This window comes from Oryctolagus cuniculus, chromosome 5 (genome assembly GCF_964237555.1).
Source record: "Oryctolagus cuniculus chromosome 5, mOryCun1.1, whole genome shotgun sequence".
Classification (NCBI taxonomy): domain Eukaryota; kingdom Metazoa; phylum Chordata; class Mammalia; order Lagomorpha; family Leporidae; genus Oryctolagus; species Oryctolagus cuniculus.
In genome coordinates, this window is record NC_091436.1 from 188,667 (window position 1) to 202,724 (window position 14,058).

Here is a 14,058-nt window from a genome sequence, read left to right on the forward strand (position 1 = left end):
TGCAGCCCCAGAGACTTACGGCTGTTTCACAACACACAGCGCAGGTGCAGGGTCAGCGTGTGCAGAGTGTAGACACAAGTCTGAGCGAGGTACAGGGAGAGGGGTGTAACATCTTCCATGACACACTAAAGGCAGCACACACATGCATGTAGGCAAGGATGGGGAACATCGATGGGACTCATGAGCAGGAATGAATCTGAACAAGACAGACTCGTATCTGTTACTCAAGCTGCCATGACAAAACCTGAGTGACATAACAACACAGAGCCGGCGCCGCGGCTCACTAGGCTAATCCTCTGCCTTGCGGCGCCGGCACACCGGGTTCTAGTCCCGGTCGGGGCGCCGGATTCTGTCCCGGTTGCCCCTCTTCCAGGCCAGCTCTCTGCTACGGCCAGGGAGTGCAGTGGAGGATGGCCCAAGTCCTTGGGCCCTGCACCCCATGGGAGACCAGGAGAAGTACCTGGCTCCTGCCATCGGATCAGCGCAGTGCGCCGGCCACAGAGCGCTGGCCGCAGCGGCCATTGGAGGGTGAACCAACAGCAAAGGAAGACCTTTCTCTCTCTCACTGTCCACTCTGCCTGTCAAAAAAATAAAACAACAACAACAACAACAAAGACATAACAACACAGAACCACTTCTCCAGGTTCCAGAGACAGGGAAGGTCAAGGCCAAGGTCCCAGCATGGCTGTGTGTGGTGAGCGCCCAGCTCCCGGATGACTGGTGGCACCTCCTGAGCCTGTTTTCAGAGCTGCAGGGGCAGGGAGTCCACCGGAGTCTCTGTAGGGCATCAGTGCCACCAGTCACAGAGTCCCAGTGTATCGCACGGGGGATGCTGCAGCACGCACTCAGACCTTGGCAACCAGTAATGAGATTTCTTTTTCTGCTCATTGACTGGTCTGGTCAATCTTTAATTCTTCCCCCATCCCAATTTTTAACTGCTTTTATAATTTTTTTCTTCGGTCTTCTGCCTCCTTTCCACTTTGCTGAAAAAAAAAAATCTGTGTTTTTTTTTTCTGCCATTGAAGAAAGCAAACATTAAACCACATGTGCTAATGGAGAAAAGTCTTAAAAAGAGACCTGGAAGAAGATCCTGGCTCCTGGCTTCAGCCTGGTCCAGCTCTAGCCCTGAAGCCATTTTGGGAGTGAACCAGCAGGTGGAAGATTTCTCTGCCTCTCCCTCTCTAACTCTGCCTTTCAAATAAATAAATAAATCTTAAAAGAAAAAAAAATATCTTTGCAGAAAAGAAAACCCAGACACCTGAGACCCTAAGACAGCTAGAGCACTTTCCGGTTCCCAACAGGTCGAGGGAGAGGACCTCCCATCAGCCCATAAGCAGGGAGCTGGGTGGCCTGTCTTCACTTTAATCTATAATCACGTGGCAATTTTCCTTGAGGATACTGAAAAGTATTTAAATTTCAAAATCTTGTCTTTTTTTATTGCCATTATCAAAAACACGGAAAGAGTATTCATCTTGAGTCCTGTTCCAGGTTCGTGGCAGTGGGCACAGCTGTGTCTGTCCAGCCAGGCTCCTCCACACGTGCTTCCACATCCTTTCCCAGGCGGGAGGCAGGCTTGGAACCCCAAGCAGGGGAGCTCCTCCCACACCCGTGTGGCTGCTAGAGTTTATCAACACATTAATCCATAACATGGGCCGGCGCCACAGCTCACTAAGCTAATCCTCCGCCTGCGGCACCGGCACTCCGGGTTCTTGTCCCGGTCGGGGCGCCAGATTCTGTCCCGGTTGCTCCTCTTCCAGTCCAGCTCTCTGCTGTGGCCCGGGAGTGCAGTGGAGGATGGCCCAAGTGCTTGGGCCCTGCACCCCATGGGAGACCAGGAGGAAGCACCTGGATCCTGGCTTCGGATCGATGCAGCGCGCCAGCCACAACGCGCCGGCTGCAGTGGCCACTTGGGGGGTGAACCAACGGAAAAAGGAAGACCTTTCTCTCTGTCTCTCTCTCTCTCTCTAACTCTGTCAGAAATAATAATAATAATAATAATAATAATAATAATTCATAACATAATGATAGCCCAAATGTGAGGGTTCTAACAATTCTTTTCCATGTTATTTTTGGATAGATATTCCAAAATAGCAATTAACACACAGAACAAAACATTTTTGGAAAATTATTTGGTTTTCTTTTTGTCAGAACAAACGTCACTGCATTTAGATTTGCTTTGTAGGAGCTACTTTTCTAGTTGTGAGTCTACCACTGATTAACAGAAGAAAACATTCCCTATGACACCCTTCTCAGTTTCTTCCACAACACAACGCCTACATGAAAGCCTCCTCACAGCGCTTAGACACATGAGGCCAACCACACACTCACCTGGGGGAGGTGGGGTGACAGCGGAGTATCAACATTTCAGAAAATACCTGCTCTCTCAAACAGTGACGCAGGACACTAGAAACAAACCTGCAGCTTGAGGCTCTGCATGGGTAGCAGCCCCAACAGCTACTCGGGAGTTGCAGGAGGCCAGGCTGCTCTCTGGATTTATTTCAGTCCATCTGTAGACAAATTTTGTGTTTCCTTCCCATGCACTGTGCTTTAAGATACTGTCCATAAAAAATAAAACTCTTTTTCCAATCAACTTAAGTCATCCTTCCCTTCCATTTCCAGGTCTATAACTGAACAGAAGACTTTCAGAGACAACAGCTGCTTCCTGCAGAGCACCAAGAACCCAACGCTGCTCACCTCAGTGGTGTTTGCTGAGGGACGACTGTGGGCTGTGGACAGGGTGTGGAAGGCAGAGCTCAGAACAGACTGTGCAGTTCGACGGCCTTACTAGACAGACACTCACTCACTCCGGGCCAGGGCTGGAATGAAAGATCCTTCCACGACGATCCGTTCCTGGACTTAAATCTTACCGTGAACACATTTGTGGATGGCTTAGACTGAGGCTGTCTGTACCTGGAACAGTCATCGGCAGAGGCCTGACGAGGTCTGGGTGCTTCAGGGGGTTCCCAGGGTACACGAACCACTCCTTGACTGTCGGGCCGGTGCTGGTGTCATCTGAGTAAAGACAGCTGGGTCAGCAGGCTCACACTGGGATGTGTGAGGGCCACTCAGTGCTACGTACATGAGTTCTCACACCATGGACACTGAGTCCCATGGAGTGGTGCCCTCTCCAAACCGAAGAAAGTCAGCTCCTTCCAACAGAAGCCCTGCCTTACGTAATTGGCCTGAGGGTGTCTACAGTATCCCTGACCCATCCCTCTGCTCCAGACAACTGCAGAAAAAACAGCTAGAATATGAGTCCTTGCTGGTCTTCAACTTTCTACTTCAAACAGCTTGAAAACTTACTAGGTGAGATATTCAAAGACCTGGTAGAAACAATGTAGAACAAAGGCACGTCTGTGCTAGATTAGCAATGGCCCTAAGAACTCCCTGACTTCAGCTCCCTCATGCCACAGAGCTGGTGTGAAGGAGACGCAATGCCAGAAACAGGAGTGCTGCCGCCCATCCTACTACATCAGCTGCCCCAAGTCCTCGGATTCCATCCCCAGAAACCACTCTGCCGCTAGCCCTTCTGCCTCCCAAGCCTCTTGCTGGGCACTTAACGAGCACACCCCTTGGGCTCCAAGTCCTCTGCTGCTGCTCCGGAGCCCTCACCTCAAAGAAGGGGACTTCGCCTGCTCATTCCCTCATTGGCCCCCAAACAGCTCTGCAAGCGCCGGCAACGACCAACGGCCGCCTGGCTGTGAAATGCAATGGGTGCTGCTCATTCCTTGTGCCCTGCCTTCTCTGTGCCTGGTCTCTCCTGTCCCCTCTGGGGCCTCCCTACCTGGCCTCCATCTTGTCTTCTTGGCAAAGCTGCCCTGGTGTACTCCTTCACTACCCTAGACCACAAAGGCTGATGGCCCCACCCCTCTCCTGAGCTCTAGACAACTACGCTAGGAACACAGGAGCAGTCGCCCCTCAAGGTTGCTGTGAGCAGACCTCTCAAGCAGTCCTCACAACGTGACAGGCAGGCAACAGTGCTACCTCCACACAACAGTTAGAAAAATGCCATCTCCACACATTCGTCAGCTGCAGTGCCACCTCCACACAACAGTCAGGAGCAGTACCATCTCCAAACATCAGTCAGAACAGTGCCACCTCTACACAGCAGTCAGAACAGTGCCACCTCCACACAGCAGTCAGAACAGTGCCACCTCCACACAGCAGTCAGCAAAGTACCATCTCCACACAGCAGTCAGAACAGTGCCCTCCACACAGCAGTCAGAACAGTGCCATCTCCACACAGCAGTCAGAACAGTACCATCTCCACATAGCAGTCAGAACAGTGCCACCTCCACACAGCAGTCACAACAGTGCCATCTCACCCATCAGTCAGCAAAGTACCACTTCCACACAGCAGTCAGAACAGTGCCATCTCCACACAGCAGTCAGAACGGTACCATCTCCACAAAGCAGTCAGAACAGTACCATCTCCAAACATCAGTCAAAACAGTGCCACCTCCACACAGCAGTCAGAACAGTGCGATCTCACCCATCAGTCAGCAAAGTACCACCTCCACACAGCAGTCAGAACAGTGCCACCTCCACACAGCAGTCAGCAAAGTACCATCTCCACACAGCAGTCAGAACAGTGCCACCTCCACACAGCAGTCAGAACAGTGCCACCTCCACACAGCAGTCAGCAAAGTACCACCTCCACACAGCAGTCAGAACAGTGCCCTCCACACAGCAGTCAGAACAGTGCCATCTCCACACAGCAGTCAGAACAGTGCCATCTCCACACAGCAGTCAGAACAGTGCCACCTCCACACAGCAGTCAGCAAAGTACCATCTCCACACAGCAGTCAGAACAGTGCCACCTCCACACAGCAGTCAGAACAGTGCCACCTCCACACAGCAGTCAGAACAGTGCCATCTCCACAAAGCAGTCAGAACAGTGCCACCTCCACACAGCAGTCAGAACAGTGCCACCTCCACACAGCAGTCAGAACAGTGCCACCTCCACACAGCAGTCAGCAAAGTACCACCTCCACACAGCAGTCAGAACAGTGCCATCTCCACACAGCAGTCAGAACAGTGCCATCTCCACACAGCAGTCAGAACAGTGCCACCTCCACACAGCAGTCAGAACAGTGCCACCTCCACACAGCAGTCAGAACAGTGCCATCTCCACACAGCAGTCAGAACAGTGCCACCTCCACACAGCAGTCAGCAAAGTACCACCTCCACACAGCAGTCAGAACAGTGCCACCTCCACACAGCAGTCAGAACAGTGCCATCTCCACACAGCAGTCAGAACAGTGCCACCTCCACACAGCAGTCAGAACAGTGCCACCTCCACACAGCAGTCAGAACAGTGCCACCTCCACACAGCAGGCAGAACAGTGCCACCTCCACACAGCAGTCAGCAAAGTACCACCTCCACACAGCAGTCAGAACAGTGCCATCTCCACACAGCAGTCAGAACAGTGCCATCTCCACACAGCAGTCAGAACAGTGCCATCTCCACACAGCAGTCAGAACAGTGCCACCTCCACACAGCAGTCAGAACAGTGCCACCTCCACACAGCAGTCAGAACAGTGCCATCTCCACACAGCAGTCAGAACAGTGCCACCTCCACACAGCAGTCAGCAAAGTACCACCTCCACACAGCAGTCAGAACAGTGCCACCTCCACACAGCAGTCAGCAAAGTACCATCTCCACACAGCAGTCAGAACAGTGCCATCTCCACACAGCAGTCAGAACAGTACCATCTCCACATAGCAGTCAGCAAAGTACCACCTCCACACAGCAGTCAGAACAGTGCCACCTCCACACAGCAGTCAGCAAAGTACCATCTCCACACAGCAGTCAGAACAGTGCCACCTCCACACAGCAGTCAGCAAAGTACCACCTCCACACAGCACTCAGAACAGTGCCACCTCCACACAGCAGTCAGCAAAGTACCATCTCCACACAGCAGTCAGAACAGTGCCACCCCCACACAGCAGTCAGCAAAGTACCACCTCCACACAGCAGTCAGAACAGTGCCACCTCCACACAGCAGTCAGCAAAGTACCACCTCCACACAGCAGTCAGAACAGTGCCACCTCCACACAGCAGTCAGCAAAGTACCATCTCCACACAGCAGTCAGAACAGTGCCACCTCCACACAGCAGTCAGAACAGTGCCACCTCCACACAGCAGTCAGAACAGTGCCACCTCCACACAGCAGTCAGCAAAGTACCACCTCCACACAGCAGTCAGAACAGTGCCACCTCCACACAGCAGTCAGAACAGTGCCATCTCCACACAGCAGTCAGAACAGTACCATCTCCACATAGCAGTCAGAACAGTGCCACCTCCACACAGCAGTCAGAACAGTGCCATCTCACCCATCAGTCAGCAAAGTACCACTTCCACACAGCAGTCAGAACAGTGCCATCTCCACACAGCAGTCAGAACAGTGCCATCTCCACACAGCAGTCAGAACAGTACCATCTCCACACAGCAGTCAGAACAGTGCCACCTCCACACAGCAGTCACAACAGTGCCATCTCACCCATCAGTCAGCAAAGTACCACTTCCACACAGCAGTCAGAACAGTGCCATCTCCACACAGCAGTCAGAATGGTACCATCTCCACAAAGCAGTCAGAACAGTACCATCTCCAAACATCAGTCAAAACAGTGCCACCTCCACACAGCAGTCAGAACAGTGCGATCTCACCCATCAGTCAGCAAAGTACCACCTCCACACAGCAGTCAGAACAGTGCCACCTCCACACAGCAGTCAGCAAAGTACCACCTCCACACAGCAGTCAGCAAAGTACCATCTCCACACAGCAGTCAGAACAGTGCCACCTCCACACAGCAGTCAGAACAGTGCCACCTCCACACAGCAGTCAGCAAAGTACCACCTCCACACAGCAGTCAGAAGAGTGCCCTCCACACAGCAGTCAGAACAGTGCCATCTCCACACAGCAGTCAGAACAGTGCCACCTCCACACAGCAGTCAGCAAAGTACCATCTCCACACAGCAGTCAGAACAGTGCCACCTCCACACAGCAGTCAGCAAAGTACCACCTCCACACAGCAGTCAGAACAGTGCCACCTCCACACAGCAGTCAGAACAGTGCCATCTCCACACAGCAGTCCGAACAGTGCCACCTTCACACAGCAGTCAGAACAGTGCCATCTCCACACAGCAGTCAGAACAGTGCCACCTCCACACAGCAGTCAGCAAAGTACCACCTCCACACAGCAGTCAGAACAGTGCCACCTCCACACAGCAGTCAGAACAGTGCCATCTCCACACAGCAGTCAGAACAGTGCCACCTCCACACAGCAGTCAGCAAAGTACCACCTCCACACAGCAGTCAGAACAGTGCCACCTCCACACAGCAGTCAGCAAAGTACCATCTCCACACAGCAGTCAGAACAGTGCCACCTCCACACAGCAGTCAGCAAAGTACCATCTCCACACAGCAGTCAGAACAGTGCCACCTCCACACAGCAGTCAGCAAAGTACCACCTCCACACAGCAGTCAGAACAGTGCCACCTCCACACAGCAGTCAGCAAAGTACCATCTCCACACAGCAGTCAGAACAGTGCCACCTTCACACAGCAGTCAGAACAGTGCCATCTCCACACAGCAGTCAGAACAGTGCCACCTCCACACAGCAGTCAGCAAAGTACCACCTCCACACAGCAGTCAGAACAGTGCCACCTCCACACAGCAGTCAGAACAGTGCCATCTCCACACAGCAGTCAGAACAGTGCCACCTCCACACAGCAGTCAGCAAAGTACCACCTCCACACAGCAGTCAGAACAGTGCCACCTCCACACAGCAGTCAGCAAAGTACCATCTCCACACAGCAGTCAGAACAGTGCCATCTCCACACAGCAGTCAGAACAGTACCATCTCCACATAGCAGTCAGCAAAGTACCACCTCCACACAGCAGTCAGAACAGTGCCACCTCCACACAGCAGTGAGCAAAGTACCATCTCCACACAGCAGTCAGCAAAGTACCACTTCCACACAGCAGTCAGAACAGTGCCACCTCCACACAGCAGTCAGCAAAGTACCATCTCCACACAGCAGTCAGAACAGTGCCACCTCCACACAGCAGTCAGCAAAGTACCATCTCCACACAGCAGTCAGAACAGTGCCACCTCCACACAGCAGTCAGCAAAGTACCACCTCCACACAGCAGTCAGAACAGTGCCACCTCCACACAGCAGTCAGAACAGTGCCATCTCCACACAGCAGTCAGAACAGTGCCACCTTCACACAGCAGTCAGAACAGTGCCATCTCCACACAGCAGTCAGAACAGTGCCACCTCCACACAGCAGTCAGCAAAGTACCACCTCCACACAGCAGTCAGAACAGTGCCACCTCCACACAGCAGTCAGAACAGTGCCATCTCCACACAGCAGTCAGAACAGTGCCACCTCCACACAGCAGTCAGCAAAGTACCACCTCCACACAGCAGTCAGAACAGTGCCACCTCCACACAGCAGTCAGCAAAGTACCATCTCCACACAGCAGTCAGAACAGTGCCATCTCCACACAGCAGTCAGAACAGTACCATCTCCACATAGCAGTCAGCAAAGTACCACCTCCACACAGCAGTCAGAACAGTGCCACCTCCACACAGCAGTGAGCAAAGTACCATCTCCACACAGCAGTCAGCAAAGTACCACTTCCACACAGCAGTCAGAACAGTGCCACCTCCACACAGCAGTCAGCAAAGTACCATCTCCACACAGCAGTCAGAACAGTGCCACCTCCACACAGCAGTCAGCAAAGTACCACCTCCACACAGCAGTCAGAACAGTGCCACCTCCACACAGCAGTCAGCAAAGTACCATCTCCACACAGCAGTCAGAACAGTGCCACCTCCACACAGCAGTCAGCAAAGTACCATCTCCACACAGCAGTCAGAACAGTGCCACCTCCACACAGCAGTCAGCAAAGTACCACCTCCACACAGCAGTCAGAACAGTGCCACCTCCACACAGCAGTCAGAACAGTGCCATCTCCACACAGCAGTCAGAACAGTGCCACCTCCACACAGCAGTCAGCAAAGTACCATCTCCACACAGCAGTCAGAACAGTGCCACCTCCACACAGCAGTCAGAACAGTGCCACCTCCACACAGCAGTCAGCAAAGTACCACCTCCACACAGCAGTCAGAACAGTGCCACCTCCACACAGCAGTCAGAACAGTGCCATCTCCACATAGCAGTCAGAACAGTGCCACCTCCACACAGCAGTCAGAACAGTGCCCTCCACACAGCAGTCAGAACAGTGCCATCTCCACACAGCAGTCAGCAAAGTACCACCTCCACACAGCAGTCAGAACAGTGCCACCTCCACACAGCAGTCAGCAAAGTACCACCTCCACACAGCAGTCAGAACAGTGCCACCTCCACACAGCAGTCAGAACAGTGCCACCTCCACACAGCAGTCAGCAAAGTACCATCTCCACACAGCAGTCAGAACAGTGCCACCTCCACACAGCAGTCAGAACAGTGCCACCTCCACACAGCAGTCAGCAAAGTACCACCTCCACACAGCAGTCAGAACAGTACCATCTCCACACAGCAGTCAGCAAAGTACCACCTCCACACAGCAGTCAGAACAGTGCCACCTCCACACAGCAGTCAGAACAGTGCCACCTCCACACAGCAGTCAGCAAAGTACCACCTCCACACAGCAGTCAGAACAGTGCCACCTCCACACAGCAGTCAGCAAAGTACCACCTCCACACAGCAGTCAGAACAGTGCCACCTCCACACAGCAGTCAGCAAAGTACCATCTCCACACAGCAGTCAGAACAGTGCCATCTCCACACAGCAGTCAGAACAGTACCATCTCCACATAGCAGTCAGCAAAGTACCACCTCCACACAGCAGTCAGAACAGTGCCACCTCCACACAGCAGTCAGAACGGTACCATCTAAACAAAGCAGTCAGAACAGTACCATCTCCAAACATCAGTCAAAACAGTGCCACCTCCACACAGCAGTCAGAACAGTGCCATCTCCACACAGCAGTCAGAACAGTGCCATCTCCACACAGCAGTCAGAACAGTGCCACCTCCACACAGCAGTCAGAACAGTACCATCTCCACATAGCAGTCAGAACAGTGCCACCTCCACACAGCAGTCAGCAAAGTACCACCTCCACACAGCAGTCAGCAAAGTACCATCTCCACACAGCAGTCAGAACAGTGCCACCTCCACACAGCAGTCAGCAAAGTACCATCTCCACACAGCAGTCAGAACAGTGCCATCTCCACACAGCAGTCAGAACAGTGCCACCTCCACACAGCAGTCAGCAGCAGACCTGTTGCAGGCAGGGATCTCTCAGTAAAGACAGCTGGGACCACTACTTCCAACCACTATGCTATGCTCTTCCCACAGTGCCTCAGAACCAGCCTACCCGAGGCTGGCTTCACCATTTCCCCCTAGTGCCTTTTCTTACCCTGTTCTCTAACTTGTGGAGGTACTTTCAGCTTCCTGGCTGTGCCGTTCCCATACTGTGTACCTAGGGAACCAGCAGGCACTATGGCCTGGTGCTGGCACAGCTGTCTCCTGCCCAGGTCAGCTGGAACAGACCCTGGCCACTTCCAGTCCTTAGGTTCCTCCTGAGTCAAGTCACTCTGCGCCGTAAAAGGAGGCTGCAAGTGTGATAAGGCTGCTGTCAGATCACCCTCCCTCATGAGCTGCCTAAGGCCTGGAGCACACGTGTTGACCAAGGCATCTGCCACACCCTGCCCTTTGTCCGGGAGGCTCCCACATCTCCACGCTAGGGCATCTGACTCAGCAGTCTGGGCTGGGGTGTGTCTGGGGACCCCACAGAGAACTGGCACAGACTCACACCTCATGTTCCAGCAAAGCTGCGGGACCACAGTCTTCACACCAAGGTTGTTCTTGGCTCCACCTTTGCACACAGCGTCCACTGGTCTAGAACTCTCTGCTCCCTGAGGCTGACCTCTCAGGCTGCCCTTGCTTCTGACTTTCACTTAGGTCTTGGTTCAGAGATCAGGCCCTCAATGACAGCACGCTGCTGGGGCGCTGCAAATGCAACCACAGAGCACTCCTGAGAGCAGAAGCCCTGTTCCCACCTCAAAGCCAGACCAGATGTGCACAAATTAAGATCTGTGAACACATTCAACTCAGCCTTAATTTCACATATATTAAAAAAAAGATGGAGTTTTTTTAATAATTAAAAAAATAACGTCTTCTTTCTATGTAATCATTTGGCTAGGGTCTGCCTCCTTCAACGCCCAGGTGCTCGGGTGATTTGGCTTAGAGGCCCCACAGCAGGGTTAGGCTAGCTCTGGGGTCAAGGTTAGGACAGACCCTGGGGAAGCTCGCAGGCAAGGCCTGAGAGTACATACAGGTCGACCAACTGCCTGGCAGAACACAGTTTGACATTCCTCACAGGATCTAGAATATTCCAGCTTATAATAAAAAAAGACTTGATATGAGAATAAACAAAAGTATGTGGGCCCCTTATGAACAGAAGTCAATAAACAGTCCAGCAGGAGAGGTGAGAGAAAAATCTGATGAAATAATGCTCAATTTTTCAAATCTGATAGGAAATAAAAACAGATTCAAGAAGCTCAAAAACTTCACATGGTAAAACAAAGTAAACCACTCCAAAACCCACTAACCTTAATCGAGAGAAAACTCTTCAACAGGAAAAAAAGAAACTTCAATAAAGGGAACAGGAATAAGAATGACCTTGACCACTGCCACCTCCCAAGACAGAGCAGCAGCCAGAAGAGTCAGCAACAAACCACGCAAAATTCTGTCTACAGCAAAACAACAAATCAACAATAAAGAGGACACAGAGAGGTTTTCAGGGGGAAGACTTGATAAATATACAACTGGGCAACAAAGCAGCATCCTAGCAGGTTCTCTGGCAAAGACAGATGGCAGTGGACATGCACTGGACACATACCAGGGTGAGGGCACTGAGAACCACTGCCAGGGGAGACTCCGTCTCCCTCAGCGACTTCCTTAAAAATTTAACCCAACTTTTTTTTTTTAAAGATTTATTTTATTTACTTGAAAGACAGAGTTACAGAGAGAGGTAGAGACAGAGAGGTCAGTCTTCCATCTGCTAGTTCACTCCCTAGACGGCCGCAATGACTGGGGCTGAGTCGATCCCAAGTCAGGAGCTTCTTCGAGGTCTACCACATGGGTGCAGGGACCTAAAGACTTGGGCCATCTTCTACTGCTTTCCCAGGCCACAGCAGAGAGCTGGATCGGAAGAGGAGCAGCCGGGACTAGAACCGGCACCCATATGGGATGCTGGCACCACAGGCGGTGGCTCCACCCGCTTCGCCACAGCACCGACCCCTAAAATTATCTATTAAATGCCACAATTCAACTGGGGAGGGAACCAGTGGATGGAAGACCTCTCTCTCTGTATGCCTCTCTTTCTCTGTGTAACTATGACTTTCAAATAAATAAATGAATCTTTTTTAAAAAAAAAAAGATAATTTTCAAAGGTTTCAGCCTCCTCCATGTCTCCCACACAGGTGCAAGGGCCCAAGCACTTAGGCCATCCTCCACTGCTCTCCCAGGCCACAGCAGAGAGTTGGATCAGAAGTGGAGCTGCCAGGACTGGAAATAGTTCCCATATGTGATGCCGGCCTGCAGGCAGAGGATTAACCTACTGCACCCAGTTCCAGCCCTGACATACGTCCTTTTACTTGTTTTACAATCAGTTTGGAGGCCGGCGCTGTGGCATATTGGGTATGCAGTGTCGGCATCCCATATGGGCACCAGTTCAAGACCCGGTTGCTCCACTTCTGGTCCAGCTCTCTGCTGTGGCCTGGGAAAGCAGCAGAAGATGGCCCAAGCCCTTGGGCCCCTGCACCCATGTGGGAGATCCAGAGGAAGCTCCTGGCTTTAGAACAGTGCAGCTCCGGCCATTGCAGCCAACTGGGGAGTGAAACATTGGATGGAAGACCTCTTTCTCTCTCTCTCTGCCTTTCCTTCTCTCTATGTGTAACTCTTTCAAAGTAAATAAATAAATCTTTTGAAAAAATCAGCTTGAACTGACTTCTGTGCTTTCGTCCTCAGGTTGGTAAGAATCTGACTCTTGCGGCGCACACGAGCAAAGCAGGGCCTGCTGTGAGGCCGGGAGTCTAACAAGGACTCAGTTCAGAGAACCCTACCCCTGAAGAACAGTGATGATGTTTCACATGATGACCCCATCACTACCTCTAGATTATATAAATGCTTACTTCCTGAAATAGAATACTATTTTTTTTTAAAGATTTATTTTATTTACTTGAAAGACAGAGTTAGAGAAAGGTGGAGCCAGAGAGAGAGGTCTTCCATCCGCTGGTTCACTCCCCATTTGGCCACAACAGCCAGAGCTGCACCGGTCCCAAGTCAGGAGCCAGGAACTTCTTCTGGGTCTCCCACATGGGTGTAGGGGCCCAAGGACTTGGGCATCTTCTACTGCTTTCCCAGGCCATAGCAGAGAGCAGGATCAGAAGAGGAGCAGCTGGGACTAGAACCGGTGCCCATATGGGATGCCGGTGCTTCAGGCCAGGGCTTTAACCCACTGCACCACAGCGGCGGCCCCTAGAATACTATTAAAATAACATTGATATACTTGGAAAAAATGGGTCCAGTTGGGCAAACGGACCAGATACTCTCTCACTGGGATTCTCTGGCTTTTGCTGCTGCCCCAATGTGTGCTAGCCACGTTTCCATCATGCCTGGCCACAATGTACGAACAAGACTGACCCAACGTGCGGAAACCAAACATGGATTTCCAACATGAGGAGCTTATCTGTGCCCTTAATTCCCCCCAAACTATCCCTCGCAGGGAATAGGACGCTAATCTTTTTTTTTTTTAATTTAAAAAGATGTATTTATTTGAAAGGTACAGTAACAGAAAGGGGGAGTTCCATCTGCTGGTCCACTTCCCAGATGACAACAGCCAGGGCTGGGGCAGGCTGCAGCTGGAGGCTAGATTCTGATCCCCCAAATGGGTGGAAGGGACCCAGCTATCTGGGCCATTTTCTGCTGTTGGAACAGTAGCAGAGCAGCTAGGAATTGAACCAGCCACACTGGTA

At 52.0% G+C, this 14,058-nt stretch overlaps 1 protein-coding gene across 50 annotated transcripts in view; it reads right to left on the reverse strand.

Annotated features, from left to right (window-relative positions):
* Nucleotides 1–14,058, reverse strand: part of FAM120B (family with sequence similarity 120 member B) — a 70,741-nt gene that overhangs the window by 24,407 nt on the left and 32,276 nt on the right. For 43 of the 50 annotated variants that reach the window (XR_011388894.1, XR_011388895.1, XR_011388896.1 and 40 more), the window contains one exon: nt 2,911–3,012. The exons of the other annotated variants lie outside the window; for them this stretch is intronic. Coding sequence is in view for 23 of the 43 variants with exons in the window: in XM_070074543.1 (XP_069930644.1) it covers nt 2,911–3,012 (102 nt within the window). In the remaining 20 variants the exon portion in view is untranslated. The remainder of the gene's footprint in view (nt 1–2,910; nt 3,013–14,058) is intronic. 50 annotated transcript variants of the gene reach the window in all.